General features: G+C 40.2%; 2 protein-coding genes across 2 annotated transcripts; one reads left to right on the top strand and one right to left on the bottom strand.

Annotated features, from left to right (window-relative positions):
* The first annotated feature begins 1,726 nt into the window (after positions 1–1,726).
* ttbk2b (tau tubulin kinase 2b) lies at positions 1,727–13,416 on the top strand. Its single transcript, XM_061704798.1, has 15 exons — positions 1,727–1,897; positions 2,248–2,364; positions 3,462–3,609; positions 4,302–4,375; positions 5,174–5,314; positions 5,416–5,520; positions 5,650–5,715; positions 6,078–6,170; positions 6,349–6,474; positions 6,561–6,718; positions 6,943–7,135; positions 8,883–9,094; positions 10,341–10,758; positions 11,896–12,548; positions 12,900–13,416. Exons 2-15 carry the CDS (start codon positions 2,302–2,304, stop codon positions 13,270–13,272), a joined length of 2,823 nt encoding a protein of 940 aa, XP_061560782.1. The 5' UTR covers positions 1,727–1,897; positions 2,248–2,301; the 3' UTR covers positions 13,273–13,416.
* A 2,307-nt stretch (positions 13,417–15,723) lies between these two features.
* On the bottom strand, positions 15,724–17,712 carry churc1 (churchill domain containing 1). The gene is made up of 4 exons (XM_061704799.1): positions 17,363–17,712; positions 17,091–17,226; positions 16,812–16,882; positions 15,724–16,109 (listed from the first exon to the last, which is right to left on the bottom strand). Exons 1-4 carry the CDS (start codon positions 17,399–17,401, stop codon positions 16,017–16,019), a joined length of 339 nt encoding a protein of 112 aa, XP_061560783.1. The 5' UTR covers positions 17,402–17,712; the 3' UTR covers positions 15,724–16,016.
* Between the last annotated feature and the right edge of the window lie 90 nt (positions 17,713–17,802).

A 17,802-nucleotide genomic window follows, 5' to 3' on the forward strand; every position in this document is an offset into this window, starting at 1 on the left:
TGTTCAAAATATTATAGAATCACATTTTAATTACTAATTGACTTAGTGTGAAATCTGGGCCTGTTTAGTTGAACACGGGTATGTTTCTGTTGTATACATGTTTTAACTTGTGGCATCTAACGAAAAACCATTTAATTGTTCTCCCTATATGTTGCTGGCATAGATAGATGAGCAAAGATATTATTTTGTCATGAATAAATAATATTTTTTTTCAAATTCATTAATTTCATTTAATAATTGGTTTGTTCAAATAAAAATATACATCAAGTAAATTTTTGTATATATACATTAAGCACTTTTTTAGTTTAATGAATAATTACTGAATTAATTATGATGAAATTAAGTATTAATAGGACAAGTCAAACTTTTCAACAACAATAATCAGATTTAAAAATAAGACGTAATTATTTTTAACTGTTTCACGTTCACATTTTAACTTCTCTTTTCAACCAAATCTACATTTGTCTATTTTAAAAGATTGATTGCCCACTCCTGCAGTGTTACATTTCAGTTCAGTTTGTGTATCACATGGGTTCAATGAGGAAAGACAATGGTTTATAAATAAAAATAAAAATCTAATAAAATTAAATAACATGAGACTATTAAAATGTAATACGAAATAGTTGTATTTAAAAAGTAGTCCAAGGTGTATGTCAGGTGTGCATTGGAAACTATAAAAAAAAAAAAATGTAAATACAAAGATATTTGTCATATTAGTTGGTAAGTATGCTTATGTTTAGTTCAGTGTAAGAAAAGTGATTCCCAACCACATAACTGTGCCATGAGAGATCACTGTGTGTATTGCGGGAGATGATCTACTTTCACTAAATTGGTAGGAAAAATATTATTAATATTATTTATTTACTTCAAATAATGCATCTTTAGATTGATCTCAGCTCTGTATAGTGATAGGCAAGACAATTAAATGCTCCTCCCGAAGGGGGACTCTGGTTAATTGTACCTCCAGAAGGTACAATTAACCAGTGTATGCATATGTATTAGTCACCAGAATAATAGCTATGTGTTCAAATTTCAGACTGAGTAAATACATTTGTGGGTAAATTGAGACGTCAACATTATTTTTAGCAATGTTCGATACCACTCTTTTTCAGACCGATACCACTTCCAGTACTCATTCTTGAGTACTCACTGATACCGATACCACTGGTACTTTTGATGCATTAAACTTCAATGAACACATTGACAGATAATTGTGGACAGAGACCTTTCTTTCTTTTTGACGCACATGATGATTCGGCGATGTGTCAAACCGCTGCAGTCTAGCGCCAACTACTGGCGAGGAGGACTCACTCAATGTCCTCTCAATTTATTTATTTTTTTTGCTCGTAAACATTGGTGGCTGGTTCCGGTGGCCTTCACGAGTACCCGATACCTTGAAATAAGGCCAGTATGACCTGTCCCTAATTATTTTAGTATATACCTTTTGTGACATTCTTGTTTAGCTGTGTGCTGTGAGTTGTTTTTGTAAAATATGTGCTAATAAAGTTGGGGAAAACCGAACATGCCTCTGCCATTCATTTCGTTTCTGTACCATTTTAACGTTTTCATGTCACTTAACTTTAAAAAAAAAAATTAATATCTAACAATCGTTGGGCTTGACAATGTCAACTTGGTTGTGTTGTATTGGAGGTGGGCCACCTCGAGATGGTTGCTATGGTGATTCTGCGGCTCATTCAGGAGCTTTTATGACGTCACCGCTGCCCTGTAAGCGGCGGCTGCGGGCATAATCAGCTGATTAGTTTAGCTCACGTTTCCGATAATGCCTCCATCACCGTCCTTTCATCCGCAAGATAAAGGACCCGTAGCAATGACGTGGACGTCGAGAAGTGCACCATGGAGGCTCTCTCCCGGGGTCTCCCCCGTGCAACGAAGCGAGGTAACGCGGGCGCTTGCCGCTTAGCCAACATGCTAGTTAGCATTGGAGACCGCCTCGTAATTTGCTTCCTTGCTGCTCTCCCACACCTGGTTATCCTTTACTAACCATACCTAGCCCATTTTCTTGTCATTATTATGCTTTTGGGTCCGGTTAAAATCAGCTAAAGCTAGCTGCATCAAGCTCGCTCCCGATTTGAATTCGAATGTCGTGCATAATCAGCTAACCTCTCCAAAATATCACTTTCAAATACACGAACCAGTGACATGAAGGTATCTCCAGTATGTAACTTTACCTACCATCACTCTGTGTGTCAGACAATGTGGGTTAAGGAGTGACTTAACTGTTTGCAGTGATGGGTTGGTGCCACTAATGTCAGCTCGGGACTGCAGCAGACAGCACTCACCATGAGTGGCGAGCATACAGACATCCTGTCAACGGCAGAGGTGGTCCGAGATAGATGGAGAGTGGTAAGCCCCCTTTAATTCTTATTTAAGCAGCAGGTGTACTTAAGGGCAGTGATTTTCAACTTGTGGGTGGTGGACAGGTAATAAAAAATTACAGGTAGTCCTCGGTTTATGACTACCTGCATACAACATTTCGAGGAACTGGTTTGTAAGAATATTTCATCACGGGGCAAAAGAAAACACTCGGTTACAAGTAGTTGCTGTTGTTCGTTGGATTTTATTGTATCATTATGGCCCTTATAGGTTTTTATATGAATATTTACTGTAATTGTGACTTAACTACTTCTGTGGCGCATTCCAATTTACCAGGGATGTACCAATTTGGAATACGTCATCGCCGTGGGAGTAGAACTGCACCGTAAACGCACATCCTGGGTTGAATTTGTCTTGTAAAGAATTTATTATACGTTTCTGCACATGCTGGGTATGATGTTGAAGTGCATCCAGGGAGGCAGAGTGACAAAGGGAAGTCCCAACTAACATCTTACAAAATGTACACAAAAGACTGACTTACTACCCACTCTGTTACTGGCAGGTGTTTAGCACTATAAAACAGAACGGGTACTTGCGGAATAAGGTGGTGGACAACAAACTTGATGGTAGTGTTATCACAATACCAAAACTGTGACTTTAATACTATATCTGCATAAAGTACAGTCATCTATCTTGACGATAAAGACAAGGGCAGCCGACCCTACAGTTTAGTCGGAAAAGGAATAGGAAAAAAAAGATCCCTCAGAAACGTTATTACTAGGGGGGTTATGGTACATACATAAATGAGATGCACCTCTGTACCGAGATCCCACGCAGTACTTGTTAGGTAAGGGATAGGATTTTGTGGCTGTGTTTTGTGCAACTGTGATATTTAATATTAGTAAACAATTTTTTTGTACATGCAGTTGTCATGTTTAAGAAAATGTTTTCAAAGGCTAATTTTGAACAATGTGTTTTCTTTATTGCCCTTCTATAAAAGTGGGTCATGCGACATAGCAACAATAGGAAAATACAGCTTCCAGTGTGACAACAGTTGAGAACTACTGCTTTAGGGTCACCCCCACCAGGCATGACGGGCACCTAGCTCATGTAAAACCCCTCTGCAGGTGAGAAAAATAGGCGGAGGCGGCTTCGGTGAGGTCTACGAGGTCTTGGACCTGCTGAGCCAGGCGACCGTTGCCATGAAAGTGGAGTCTGCCACTCACCCCAAACCAGTGCAGAGGACAGAGGCGGCCGTGTTGAGGAAGCTGCAGGGTGAGCGACACTTGGCCTCGCAAACAAAAAGCTGCAGTTAGCGTTTGTTGCAGTGACTAGCAATCAAGAGTGTCTTCTGCCACTAGATAAGCAGTCCAGGAAATTGACTGATGGTCAGTTTGCGGTTTTAGTCTTGTATAGAATACTTAATGCAACTGAATGTAAAGCTGCCTTCTATATACAGCTAAGCATGGTCATAGACAAAAATGCAACTACAAAATTCAGTTATAGCTTGGCATTTATACAAATATGAGTATCAGATAGATTGTAGAAGGAATATGGCTTTTAGGTGCCAATTATGACATTGAGGTGCAAAAAGATTGTGTGACTGAGAATGTAAGACATGGAATCAGCTAATCATCACATGAAAAAGAATTGTACAGTATTGCAAAAGAGCTAACAGTTTTTATTAAAGGTTATTAATTCAAGGTATTATTAAAGGTTAGAAAATTATGCACGTGAAGCAACTGTACCTTATCTATACTGAGCATGTGATAGCTGGATCAACAAATACAATTCTGCACAAGGATATTGATTGCTAATACACGATGCTTTCAAAAAACGCTTGCCTACGATTGACAAATTTTTAATTATGCTGTATCTTTGACATTGTTTCCAAGTCAAAAAACATGTCGTCTTAATTTTAACTGATAATCCACATCTGTACATTATATTTTATTGTTTTTCAACAGGCAAAGATAATGTGTGTCGCTTTGTCAGTGCTGGTCGCAACGAACGCTTCAACTATGTGGTGATGGAACTCCAGGTTGGCATTCACAGGTTTCCTATGTATTACGAAAGGCATTAATATTAAGGATGTGTTTGAAGAGTGCTTGCATTTTTGTATAGTCTCTAATTTTACACAATTGTAAAGCACTTAAAGTGCTTGGAAAAGTTTAATGCTGAATCGTAAAACAATATTGTATTCTCACTATAACTTACAATTATCCTTGAGAGGGGAGTCTCGTGACATTAACATTTCACATAATTGACTTGTGGTGGGTCACTGACGGTGTAACGGTTTAGTCGCCTGACCTCCGTGAAGACAGGACATGTTCAATTCCCACTCAATGACGGTGTAGACGTGAAAGGCTATCTGCCGCTCTATATTTCTCCTGTAATTGACTGATGACGAGTCCAAGGTGTAGACCTCTTTTTTGGCTAAGGTAGCTGGGATAGTCTCCAGCCCCTCATGACCTTAGACAGGATAAGCGGTATAGAACATTTATCCATGGATGAATTTATAATTGCTTTATTGTACTGAGCGGCCAGGACAGAGAGGCATGTTTACCGTATTCATCGCTATGTCACATTAAGGTCTGTTTGCAGTTCTATGATCATCATTGAACTTTTCCTCTTTGCCGTTACTGGCACCATTCTGTTGTGGCATCACGAAAAAGCAATTGTTAAAAATTCACTAAACTGAAGTCTCTCAAGATATGCTTCAAGCTTGCGCAGTGATGGTTCGAGCGAAACTTTTTTTTAAATATAAAGTTTGTTTCTGAATTGTACAGATTATTTTGTTTGAATGTGAATAATGAATGCAATGTGTGACTGTCCAAAGGGGAGGAACCTGGCAGATCTGCGCAGAAGCAGGGCCCGTGGTACATTCTCCGTCTCGACAACTCTGAGGCTCGGCAAGCAGATTTTACAGGGCATCGAAAACATCCACTCTGTGGGCTTCCTGCACCGTGACATTAAACCGGTAAGATAACAGTTACATGAAATAGTTATTGTAGTTTCACATTGCAAATATCATTTTCACAATTGATCACCAGTCCTTGACCTTACTCATGTCATTCATAGGCTAATTTTGCAATGGGAAGATTAGCAAGTACCTGTAGGTGCTGCTACATGCTGGACTTTGGTTTAGCCCGACAGTACATGACCTCCAACCAGGAACTCCGTCCTGTAAGTACACACAAAAGCCCACTTGTCAAAACTAAATATCTAAAACTGACTTTTTTTTTTGTATAAAAATGAATAAATGTGTCTCAAATGTTCCTGTAATTTTTTTTATTTTATTTTTTTTCCCCCCAGCCTCGGTCTGTGGCTGGCTTCAGAGGAACTGTGCGATATGCTTCAATCAATACTCATAAAAATAAGGTGACTAAACGTTTTGTCCTGTACATTATGTTTCATAACCTCCACTAAGAAGGTAGGTACAAGTTCTAGTGAATGTTTACAGCAAAGGTGAGCCTTAGAATTAGGTAGGTTTCCTGGGGACCTAAAGCATTTTGTCCCATAATTAAATTAGTTGTATTTTAAGATCTTTTAAAATCTGAAATGTGTCAAATGATCAAACGTTACATTTAGTAACATTGATAACTGTCAAACCTTTTGTGAGTGACAAGTTTAACACCATTATAAACAAATATGCATATATTTTGAGTGTCATTTGTCCATTGTTTGTGGTTGGCTGTATGCCTTTTCTGTTTTCACTTTTTGTGTGATTTTTGACTCTGCAGGAAATTGGTCGTCATGACGATTTATGGTCCCTCTTCTACATGTTGGTTGAATTCATGTCTGGTCAGCTCCCATGGAGGAAATTTAAAGATAAGGTGCAATATGTACACTTGCTCACTGTCCAAAACATTAAGTACCAACATAAATGTACATCTCAGAGAAAAGAAATTGAGCATTATTCTCTTTGTAAAGGCAGAATTTTGTCCCTTTAGTGTATGAATGTATATATGTACTTGGAGTGTGAATTGTATATTTTATCCTCCTCTCTGACAGGAACAAGTAGGAAATCTAAAAGATGCATATGACCATAGCCTCATGCTTAATCACTTACCATCTGAGTTTAGCGCATTCCTTGATCACATCCTTAGCTTGGACTACTACGCCAAGCCAGACTATGAGGTTGGCTATAAGATCACGTTTGCATTATCATGTTTGGTCCTCTCCTGAGTGCTAAAATGCTGACACGTGTGTTTCCCCCGTGACAGATGCTGATGTCACTGTTTGACAGCGCTATGAAAAGCCACAATGTGCTGCACAATGATCCCTACGACTGGGAGAAATGTGACTCAGAGGACATGCTGACCGCTGCAGCGGCGCCGCCGACCGGCCAGGACCTCACCCGCCTCACGCCAGCACACATGGGGTACACGTCACTAAATTATTTATATACATGTATAGCCATGCTATTGTTATTCCTTAACCTTTTACCCACAGTAGAGCCAGTAGTCCTTTTTTTTATTTTTATTTTTTGTAGATTACATTTCCACCCTGTCAACTCTCACAGTGCGAGTACTGCACTAAATTGTGCTTTGCAAATGAGCTTGAGGGTGACTCCTCTCTCTCCTACCTCTCCTCTCTATTTCACAGCATGGCCAATGCATCAGTGCTGCCAGTGGAATTGCAGAGGGAGAACACGGAGGATGTCCTCATGCTCGGAGAGCGCTTCAGCGACGCTGACAACTGCCCCCCTATGCCTGCTGCTACTGTGCCTGCGAGAGGCATATGGAATGAAATGGACCGCATTCAAAACCAGAAACATGTTGAGCCAGTGATCAGGAAGGTCAGTTCTGTGCAGCATCCGCATTCGGTTGCCTGTCCTACCCTTTTTTTAAATTCTACCGTACTGTATCTGTTGGGACTTGGACAGTATGGTAAATTAGTGGGTAGCACATCTGCTGTACATTTCTGATTCTGATATTTGGAGTCAGAATGTCAGCTCCTGTGTGGAGTTTGCGTATTAAAAATGTCTATGCAGGTTTGGGATGCAACCTGCTTTTTAGTTTTTTTTTCATTTTCCACTCTGCTTTGTTGTTCCCAAAATCTTCATACTGCAGTTAGATTAAGTTCAACATCAGAGTACATCTAACTGTAGGTCAGCACGATTTATATATGCAGTAAATGTTTAATGCTATTTTAGTATTCTGTCAACAACTAATACACTAATTTATCTCTTTCCCAAAACATGCTCTCACACAGACATTCAACATTAAGCATTATAAACAGATATGCCACAACAGACATTGTAATGTAAATGAAACGCATAGCTTAGCTTTGGTGCGTTGTAGGTGACTGTGTCCATCCACTCGTCTGTGCATCTTCGGGTTATATATTTCTGAAACTATAGCTGCACCTACTGGGCCTTTTTACTGCATTGTGCGCCTCGTCTGGAAAAACGTTTCTCAGAGTGGAGAATGAATTCTTGCACAATGCACAGGGGAGGTGCCAAATGTTAGGCCAAGTTTGAAAGTCACATCACTTTACATAATCATCAGATACTTCTGAGTATTTTGACAGGATGTGACGTGACTATATGAATTTTGTAGTCTGTAGTTGCATATACTTTTAATTAAAATGTTACTTTTTTTTTTTTTTTTTTTGTTAAATATTTATCTCACTGTTAGTCACTTAAACAGTTTAACACATCGGTTTAATAAATATGAACGGTATGTAAAGACTCCCCTGTGGAGGCGGAGGGGCACAGTAACTTGTCGTTAAACTACGCTTGCAGCCTGCTGTCTCAATCACAGTGAAAAGTCTGCCCCACGCTCTATTTTAAGATAATGGTGTGATCGATATCCTCACGTAATTGACTGCATGGCCACCATGCTTGGCGTAGTTTTCATTGTCTAAGAAGACATGAAAATTGTAATCTGTGAAATTATTCAAATTTTTACTAAATGTACCTGTAAACTTTTCTTTTTTTTGTCTGTAACTAGTAAAAATTTTTTGTATCCTTATTACATAATGCTGTTATGTTATTCTGTTACTCCCCGATCCTGCTGGACAGCTATTTCTAGTGGTCCTTGGGTCACCATGTATAAATCATTCAATTCAAGTACTGTACACCAATATAGTCTGGCTAATTAAGGATGCTAACTTGACCTTAGGTATGAATGTGAGTGTGAGTGGTTATTTGTTTATGCATGTCCGATTGTCAGTTGGAATCTATCCCAGCTGATTTTGGGAGCGAGGCGGGTACACCCAGGACTGGTCAACAGTCAATTTCAGGACACATACAAGTAACCATTCACACTCACATTCGCACCTTTGGGCAATTTAGAATTGTCAATTAACCTCACGGGCATGTTTTTTAATGTGGGAGGAAGCTGGATACAACCCATGCAAGCACAGGAAGAACATGCGAACTCCTCACAGGAGGGTCAAAGCCAAGATGCAAACCTTAGAACAGTGAGGCATAGGTGCTACCCACGAGTACACCGTACTGTCCTGAATCAAAATGATTGCTTACAGTCAATTTCAGCGATTCTATTGAAATTTTAAGCATCTTTATCCCTTATTTTTTTCAGGTGGTGACTGAGGAAGAGCACAGTCAGAACCAGGGCAACCAAAGCCCCGCTGGCTCCGTGCAGAGCTCTCCGAGACGAGTACGATCCGAGACCCTGTTCTTGGACCGGGCTGTGCCGCTGCTTCGGAAGATGCGTCAGAGTCAGAGCTTGGCGTTTGAAAGGAGACTTGCACCTGAGCCCAAGCCGACTCTTGAGCGCTTCTTTGAGTCCTGGTTAGTACATCAAACATCATATTTTAGTGCTTATGGTTATGGGTTATGTTCCAGACCCACATGAGGTAGGTAGAATTCCGTGATAAATAGAGACCATATGTATTTTTATAATAGATTTACCCCTACCACACATTTAAACGTAGTAAAACACACTTAAACTTTTTTAAACAATTTTAAAATATTCCTTAGCGCCTGCTCTTCCTTGTGCTCGCATAATTCTCTCAGTAAGAAGCAAAGTGTTACTTCAAGCTTTTTATTAGTCACTCCCATTTAAGGTTTACTGTAAAACCGAGACGGAAAATCAAGGATCAAACATCCATCCATCCATACATCCATTTTCTGAGCCGCTTCTCCTCACTAGGGTCGCGGGCGTGCTGGAGCCTAACCCAGCTGTCATCGGGCAGGAGGCGGTGCACACCCTGAACTGGTTGCCAGCCAATTGCAGGGCACATACAAACAAACAACCATGCGCACTCACATTCCCACCTACGGGCAATTTAGAGTCTCCAATAAATGCATGTTTTTGAGATGTGGGAGGAAACGGGAGTGCCCGGAGAAAACCCACGCAGACACGGGGAGAACATGCAAACTCCACACAGGCGGGGCCGGAGGCTGACGCACTAACCAGTCATCCACCGTGCCGCCAAGGATCAAACACTTTATTTTTAAACACAGAAATATTCAACCAAACCATATAATTTTGTTAAAAGTATGCTTAGTTAGCTTAATGCTAACATAATTCGAAACAATGTAGCTGGGCGAAGGGAAATTAGGGTAGATGTGGCAGTAATTAGAAACCTCTAATCTCTGTGGCGTTCAGGCTCGACAGTTTCTCTATTTCCTGTCAAAACAACCCTCAGTTGGACTGAAAAGGAAACTCATTAACTCTTGGTTAGAACTAGAACAGTTAGTGTTAACCCACTTCGCTTCTTGGGCTCACATTTTTTTCACAATCAATTAAAAAAATGAATTGCAGAAAATCACATCATCGACACTGACAGCCTGTTGGAAAATACAAAACATAACCAACCCACCTCTCTTACCTCGCCAATATGGCATAACCCAGACTTTGAACTACATAACAGCTCCTTAAATTCAGACTTGCCTTTACTGTAACTGTGAAAAATGATAGCTTCAATCTGCAACATAGCAGTGGCGCAAACAATGAACTCCGATATGGCAAAGGTAGTACTTTGTGGAAATCAAACACTTTTGCTAAATCCCTTACTGTTTTTTTTAATTCTAGTCGAGGCAAAACGCCTCCGGTCCTTTCTAACATCGGGGAGAAAGTCTTGTCGGACGATCATTCTGGCACGGGTACGGCTGACCCAGAGGATGGCGCAGTCAGCAGCGGTTTTGTCGCAGTCAACATCAGTCCTGTGGTCCAAGAGGGAGACTCCCAGGAGTGGGTGGTGCTGGAGCTAGAGCAAGGCACCAATTCCGTAGCCATCAAGCCTTCAACTGAAGCCCAGCGCGACGACAAAGCAGTGGCCCCGAACGCTGCCGATGGCGAGAAACACCCACCGCAGGAGGGCACGGCTGTAGCGATCAGTCCTGTTCTGTCACACTGTTCTGTCGGGTCGTGGTTACTTGGCCACAGGAGGCTGCCAGGGATGCTGGGGCAGATGCCCTCGGTCATCATGGGACGACCCCACATGGATCAGGTAGGCGCGTTCAAGCATTTAATTGTGTCCCACTCTGTCGCCATGCTTGTTTTTGTGTGCAGAACATTTGATGCACTTTTGCTTGGCTCAAAATCAACTAAGGATGCACTAATATCACTTTTCAGACAGAGTACAAATACATACATTTGAGTACTTGCAATACTGAGTACTGATACTTGATAATGCCATTTGTTGAAAATGTTTCATTTTCAAATATATATTTTTTTTTTTAACATGGCATAAATTTCACTCAAATATAACACTTTTTAGAGTAACGTCTTGTCATTACTAAAATTTTTCTAACAGTCCTACCACACATTTCACTGAAGTGCAGCCTCAGTTTGACTAGTAGGGAGCGTTATATAACGTGATGAAAAACGTGGAGTCTGGCGGGTCTAAGTAGGAATATATGGATGCTGTGTGTTGACTACAGAATAAAGTGGTTAAAATGAAATACAGACTGCTCATTGACAATACCACAAGTTAGGAACTAAAACTATGACAGGACAACCGTAGTGATACTTTATCACACCATCGCTTAAGTCTCTTAACATGTCACGTTAGTACACATCGCACGGCCACTGCAGCTTCATGATGGAACCTCGCGAAGAGGCTCATGACACTTGCTGCTTGCCAGGTGGCGACAGCCTCTAATCTCTGCCTGAACGGAGTTTATCATCCATTTTTCTAGACCATATTTTGCAGTCGGCGAAAAGTGTTCCCATCCGTGCCCTTACAGTATCGGTGCAAAGTATGACACCGGAGCATGTTTTTTTTGTACCAAATACTATACAGATTCTCAACATCCCTAGATTCTAAATCTCTTGAGAACTGAGCCAAAAAAATAATATTTTCATAAATTCATGTACAAACCCACACAAGCATGGGGAGAACATGCCATCTCCACACAGGAAGACTGGAGTTGAGATTCAAACCTTGAACCCAAGAACTGTGAGGCATATGTGCTCATCACTCATACTCTTTGCTATTGATAAACATTTTCTCATTTTAGATGGCCAGAGAGCAATTAGAATAAAATTTGAGATGTTTGTAGCACAACTTAATATTCAATTGCTACTCTTTGTGTCTCTGCAATGTAATCTTCAGTCACGCTCCTAATCACTGAGTTCTTTTCAGTCTTCCAGCTGCACACCGCAGGCGCCTGTGCTCGAGAAGAGTGACACGATACCTCTTGAGGGTGCGTCCAGCAAATCCGATGAACTCCCTGGACAACTCCTAAAGGACGGAGGGAAAACGGATTTGGCCCCGTCATCGAGCCCACTTAAGGGTTCGACAACTCTCCTAACAAAAGACCCAGAGAGTGATTCTGGTCTGCCTGACTGCTCGTTAGAGCTGAACCAGCAGCCTCAAGCGGTCTGTTCACTCCTCGCTTCTTTAAGGCCAAAAGACTCTCCCTGCTCGCCAAAAATGAGCCGTATCCCAATACGAGACTCCGGCACTCCCCCGGACTCTCCGAGCAGGAACCTGCACCGGGACAGGCGAAATCGCTGGAGCAGCCCTGTACCCGGCTCGCCCACGCATTCCCCTTCTCCATCCCTTTCCTGCGAAAACCTGCAGGTCACTCTCCCTCGAGAACGTCTATCCTCGGAGCGAGGCTCCAGGTCGGACTGTGGAGGGGAAGACCCACTTTCTCTATCCTCCTCATCCGGCAGTAAAAGTAAGATCCCACGACCTATGAGCGCCACCTTTGTTCCTGAGCAGCTCAGCGGCAGACACATGCCTCACCCACCACCTGGGAAACCGTCTGAAGGCCCCTGTGCCAACCACAGGTATGACACAATTTTCACTACACACTCATAGCCTGCATTTTACTATACTTACAAAGTGAAATTTGGCTAAATGATAAATTTTACAAATAACTGTTTGACTATTTGGCTTGTATAACTCAATGGAGAAATAACATGATTGTATATCAGCCTAAACCTATTCTTAAAACCTGTTATTTTGAAATGTTTCATCATAATATCATTGTGATATTGTGACTATATTCAAATATGGAATTTAACAAAACTGTGAAAATTGGAGTCTTATGTTTTTATCAGTGGGAGGTTTGTTCCAAATACATTTGAATGAACAGTTCATTACTCATTCATTATTCATACTCTCTCCTCTCTTTTGAGGCGGCGGCGGTTGCGAGTACGTGCCAGCAGCACCAGCGACACGGACTCTTTGTCCAATCTGAGCCAGTTGCCGCAGGACCGCGGCGGCCTGCTCGTCAGCCCACCTCCACCTCGCCCTTGCAGCTCCTCCGTCCTGCACCGCTCGCTGAGTTGCTCGCCATCCCGCCAGGAGCCCCGCAACGGCAGGGCACCGCCTTTGGGACGCAGCCGCTCTCCGTCTAGCTTCGGCGGGTCATCTACGCCGCCGCCTCCTCCTCCTCGTCACGGCCCCCTGCAAGCCAGGTCGTCCGGGCAGAGTCCGTGGGCCCCCCCACGCTCTAGAGAAACAGGTTTGATCCAGGAGGGTAAAGGCTCAGGGAAACTGAAACGGTGATTAACAGAAAAGACTGATCTGATCGCATGTGTAAATACAGTATTTGCTCAAAGGAATATGTACCGTATGTAATGTAAGAAAAACATGTATTTATCTATTTATTTGCTACATTAGCTTAAATTGACCCATAAACAATGAACAGTACCTTGAAACGCTCCAGTGATTATGTGCATACACTTCAAGGAATGTTTGATGAAAATGGTTGCAACTGGGGGTGCATAATTCAAAGTGAACCATGGCCCTCACATCCCCTTTTTTCATGGAAAATGCTTGAAATAATATTCTAATTTGATACCATCCTACGGCCACGTTACACAACGTAGGGGAAAAAAAGTGTCATCTTCTAGGACAGTCTTTCTCAACCTGTATTGAACCAAGGCACATATTACTTTAGAAAAAGCTCATGGCAAACCACCAACCAAAAAGTATGGTGTACATATTGAAATATGATCTCAATTTCCTCACAAATTTACTTGGAAATTCACACTTGTTTAGTTGAACACAAAGCTATGATTGTTGTATCAATGGTACGAGATGGAGTTATGCTCTTCCACTAGATGGAAAGGTAGAACATTTAATTGTTCTGCGTGTCATTATGTCGCTGGCATAGATAGAATACATTTGTAGTAAATAAAATAACACCAGATGATGTCTCAGGGCGCACTACAGTAATGTGACGCTGCACAGCAGTTGGTTTAGGTTACCCGCGTCCAGTTGGGGCTCGCTCTTTTGGACGAATTCCCTAGTTCCCCCAAAATGGCTGACTTCCTGTTCAATGTCAGCCATGGTTTCTTGAGACATTTTCATGCGTGTTGTTATGTTAGCGATGTCCATCCAATTTCACGTCTGTCGTTGAAACATGTTTGTATAACTTACCAGGGGGCGCAATGAAGTGAGTTTTGGGGAGTTGTGTTGGAGACTCCAAAAAATAAGTTTCAATCACAATACGTGCACTTGCAAATATTTTGAATTTTTGGCATGCTATGGCTCTCCAAAATGGAATTTATTCATCTGAAGAATGAACAGCGATTCCGGTACGGGCCAGTAATAATACAAATATTTTACATTTCCAGGTTAAACACAAGAAACAACGCATTCAACTTCACAAAACAATTTTAGTTTACCACATATGTGTAGCGCCACCCAACTTGCCATCGATATAATTTTGCACAGTTTGCAGCCCTAAAGCCAGCAACATGTCAAAGTTTTGTCCATGTATATATATTATATAAGCAAATGACATCCATTTTGAGGTCTAGATCATTGAGTGCAAGTGCATCCATTTTATAGAACTTAGTGAATTCATGTACCAAAAGTGTAATGGTGGAAGACAAAACACTAAAATAATCTGCAATACAGCAAAAAAATAAAAATACACAGCCTCCAAATTATATAAACTGATAAGCGGTACAGAAAAGGGATGGAAAAAACAAAAAGATTATATTGGAGTCCCCAATGTTGAACGCTCCTACATTTAATGTCAGCAAATTTCGCGAGAGTTCAGCTTACTACCTAAAGGATTAATATTTAAATGCTTTTTCTTCGGCTTTTTGTGATTCCACTTTAGAAGCGAGGAAAAGAGAATCCTAAGTGGAACTTACATCATCATCAAGGATCATTGTGTGGTGGTTAGGCTAAAATTGTTACTTTAAAAAAAATCTAATTCACTATAGGGAACTTTGTTTTAAAGTTAGAACAATTTGGAAGTCAATGGATTGTGTTCAACTTTGGAGGTTGCACTTTTTTGGCACATTTTGTTTGACAGCTATGGTCTGTTTTTGACTCATCAATAACCTTGTCATGGATTTCCATATTTGTAAGTCTATTATTGCCGAATGTGGCTTTTTAATGCTTTACATGCCATGTCTGCCCATGATTAGACCAAAATGAGAGACATGAACTGTTGAGGTACCATCGGTAAAGTGGTAACCATACATTTGCTATAAAATCACTTAAAATCCATCAGCAAAACCAGGGAATGTCCCATCAAGAAAACCCTGCTTAAAACTAGCCATGAATAGCTTTGCATCAGTTTATTAGAATGTATTTATAAGCACTATCATTCTTTAGTATTGTAAATGTGCATGAGTCATTGTATTTTTTTTATTATTCATTTGTACAACCAGCATACATCTGTATTTTTACCAAGCTGCTTTTGATCATGAAAATACATCATGTCCACAAGCAAAAAAAAAAAAAAAAAAGTGTTTTTATTGACTGTCAAAGACTATTTTGGTGCATTTAAGTGCCATAGTAACCACAGTAATGATCACCAAGTGTAGTTAATATGACACTGGGTATAACAGAGGAAACAGTTTTACAAATACATATGCAACTCTTGAGAACACTTTTACAATAACTGCAAACACAAAAGCACTTAATTTTTGTTTTGTTCTGATGGTATTCCTACCATAGACCCATTTGGTTGGTAGGCAAATAAGACCTCATACATAAGTTTAATATTGTTTATTTCCTGTGAATTCATGAACGCCTACATCTTAAACATTTATTTACAGTGCATTGATCAAAAGCTGTTCAAGATGGCTATAAAGGCTGGGCTATAGTTACATACAGTCAGAAATGCTATACAGTATGTAAAAAATCTATGACATAATACTTTATCCAAATCAATGCAGCCTTGAAGTCGACAGCATGTTTGTTGTAAATTTTATCACTATGTCAATACCAATATAATACTTAGTCTATGTCAATCTGAAGTTTTGTGTATTGCAGTATTATGAGCTCTAGAAGAGGGGGGCGGTCTGTCGGGGGTCATCTGGCAACACACTGATGGAGTCCTCTGCCTTTCCACACAGCATGCAAAGCATTGTGTACTCCTAAATGATACAATATGAATGCATATGTATGTAAGCGAACGAAAACAAACCTCATAACCAACCAGCAATTGACTTTGAAATTAATAAAATAAACTACGCAATAAAATGACACTAGGTATGATGCAGTGAAATCACAGTACAGTAATATAATACAATTTATCCGACTGTTGTCCACATTAGGGTCACGGGTGAGCTGGGGCCTATAATAACTGATTTTGACCGAGGCAGGGTACACACAGACAATCAAACATTCACACCTGTGGACAATTTTCACTATAATTAAACTAACATTTGGGGAAGAAGTTTTTGGGTGTTTAAATGTCTCAGTGTGTTTAAAGCATGTTGGTGGGGTAAAACTTTTTTTTTTTTTTAATTATTAAATATATGGGCTCTATCACGTGAGACTTTATCAAATCCCCTGCTGTATTGCAGTTTATTGTGGATTTTTCTGTTAAACATACAAAAAATGTTTGTACTGATAATTGAAAAATGTTTACATATTTATTAAGTTTGTGACGGGGGTATTTTAAGGGCTGAACTTAGTTTATATGGTCTCTATATCGCACAATTTCACCTACCCTGGGTGGGTCTGGAACATTTATTTGATGCACATGAAATTATTTGAGGTGTACAAGAACATAGGAAATTATACTACAATATTTAGATGTGTACCTAGTTGCTTTAAATTGTTTTCTGACTCACCTGATATTCATCAACCACTGAGAATGTGTATTCGTGCCTGGCGATGACATGGTCACAGTTTTTACAAACATCTAGAAGAAAAACGATGATTGGTGAGTGGATTATAAACGTGGATCTACTACATATTTAATATGAAATTCATCTTGTACCGTAATTATTTGTTTATACATCAGTGAGCATTACTTTCTAAGACGGAATGGGAACGTAAAGTGTTATGGGGAAACGATTAAATGGACATTGTAATAGAACAAAGTATTCAATATTTCAAAAACGATTTACGGTCATAAATGACAATCTCCTCTCCATCATCATCCTCTGTGTCTTTATTACAGATCATCACGAAGTCCCTGTGATGGCATTTGGCACAGCCCAGGTAGTTCATCAGATAGGAGCCATTCTCCAGACAAGTGCTTCCCTGAGCAGGGGGGGGAAAAAAAAAAAGTTTAATCTATGTATTATTGTAACGTAAACATCTGAATCAAGACGTGAGTATCACTGACAAAACTGATCCGAGGTTGTTGAGATTATGCAAAATAAGCATTTTAACGTACCCGGTCGGGGTATTCTTTTTGCACACAGCCGTTGCACATTTTAACTTATAAATAATAATAACAGGATAATGTGTAAAGTCTTTGTAAAGACTTGGAATTTCAAGACTAGGTTTGTAGCAAACTGCCTGATCTTCCGCAACAAAAGACACCGCCTTCTAGCTTAGCATAGCAGTTGGATACAGGAAGTAAACACAATGTCTATGATTTTTTTTTTTTTATCTTTGTATTTTTATTGAACAAGATGGATACAAAATCTGTGGCGTTTGTCAAAGTCAAATACAATTAATACAATCAAATGTTATGAATTTGCGGCATTCATTTTTTTCTCTCTTTTTTTTTTTAAAAGATGATCACCCCGAATTTCCGATTTAAAACTTCCGGACTGCATGTCCTTGCTGCGTGATTAGGATTCCCACACAGTTTCTAGGCAGCACACGCAC

Source organism: Phycodurus eques, chromosome 18, assembly GCF_024500275.1.
Source record: "Phycodurus eques isolate BA_2022a chromosome 18, UOR_Pequ_1.1, whole genome shotgun sequence".
NCBI lineage: Eukaryota > Metazoa > Chordata > Actinopteri > Syngnathiformes > Syngnathidae > Phycodurus > Phycodurus eques.

What these genes read in the sequence shown, in the direction of transcription:
- churc1 (XM_061704799.1), bottom strand. Translation starts at nt 17,401, where the DNA reads ATGTGCAACGGCTGTGTGCAAAAAGAATACCCCGACCGG. An exon ending in GGAGATTGTCATTTATGACC is followed by an intron (nt 16,883 to 17,090) that starts GTAAATCGTTTT and finishes TTTTTCTTCTAG; the next exon opens with ATGTTTGTAAAAACTGTGAC. An exon ending in CAGTGGTTGATGAATATCAG is followed by an intron (nt 16,110 to 16,811) that starts GTGAGTCAGAAA and finishes TGTATCATTTAG; the next exon opens with GAGTACACAATGCTTTGCAT.
- ttbk2b (XM_061704798.1), top strand. Translation starts at nt 2,302, where the DNA reads ATGAGTGGCGAGCATACAGACATCCTGTCAACGGCAGAGGTGGTCCGA. An exon ending in CCAACCAGGAACTCCGTCCT is followed by an intron (nt 5,521 to 5,649) that starts GTAAGTACACAC and finishes TTTTCCCCCCAG; the next exon opens with CCTCGGTCTGTGGCTGGCTT. An exon ending in TCAATACTCATAAAAATAAG is followed by an intron (nt 5,716 to 6,077) that starts GTGACTAAACGT and finishes TTGACTCTGCAG; the next exon opens with GAAATTGGTCGTCATGACGA.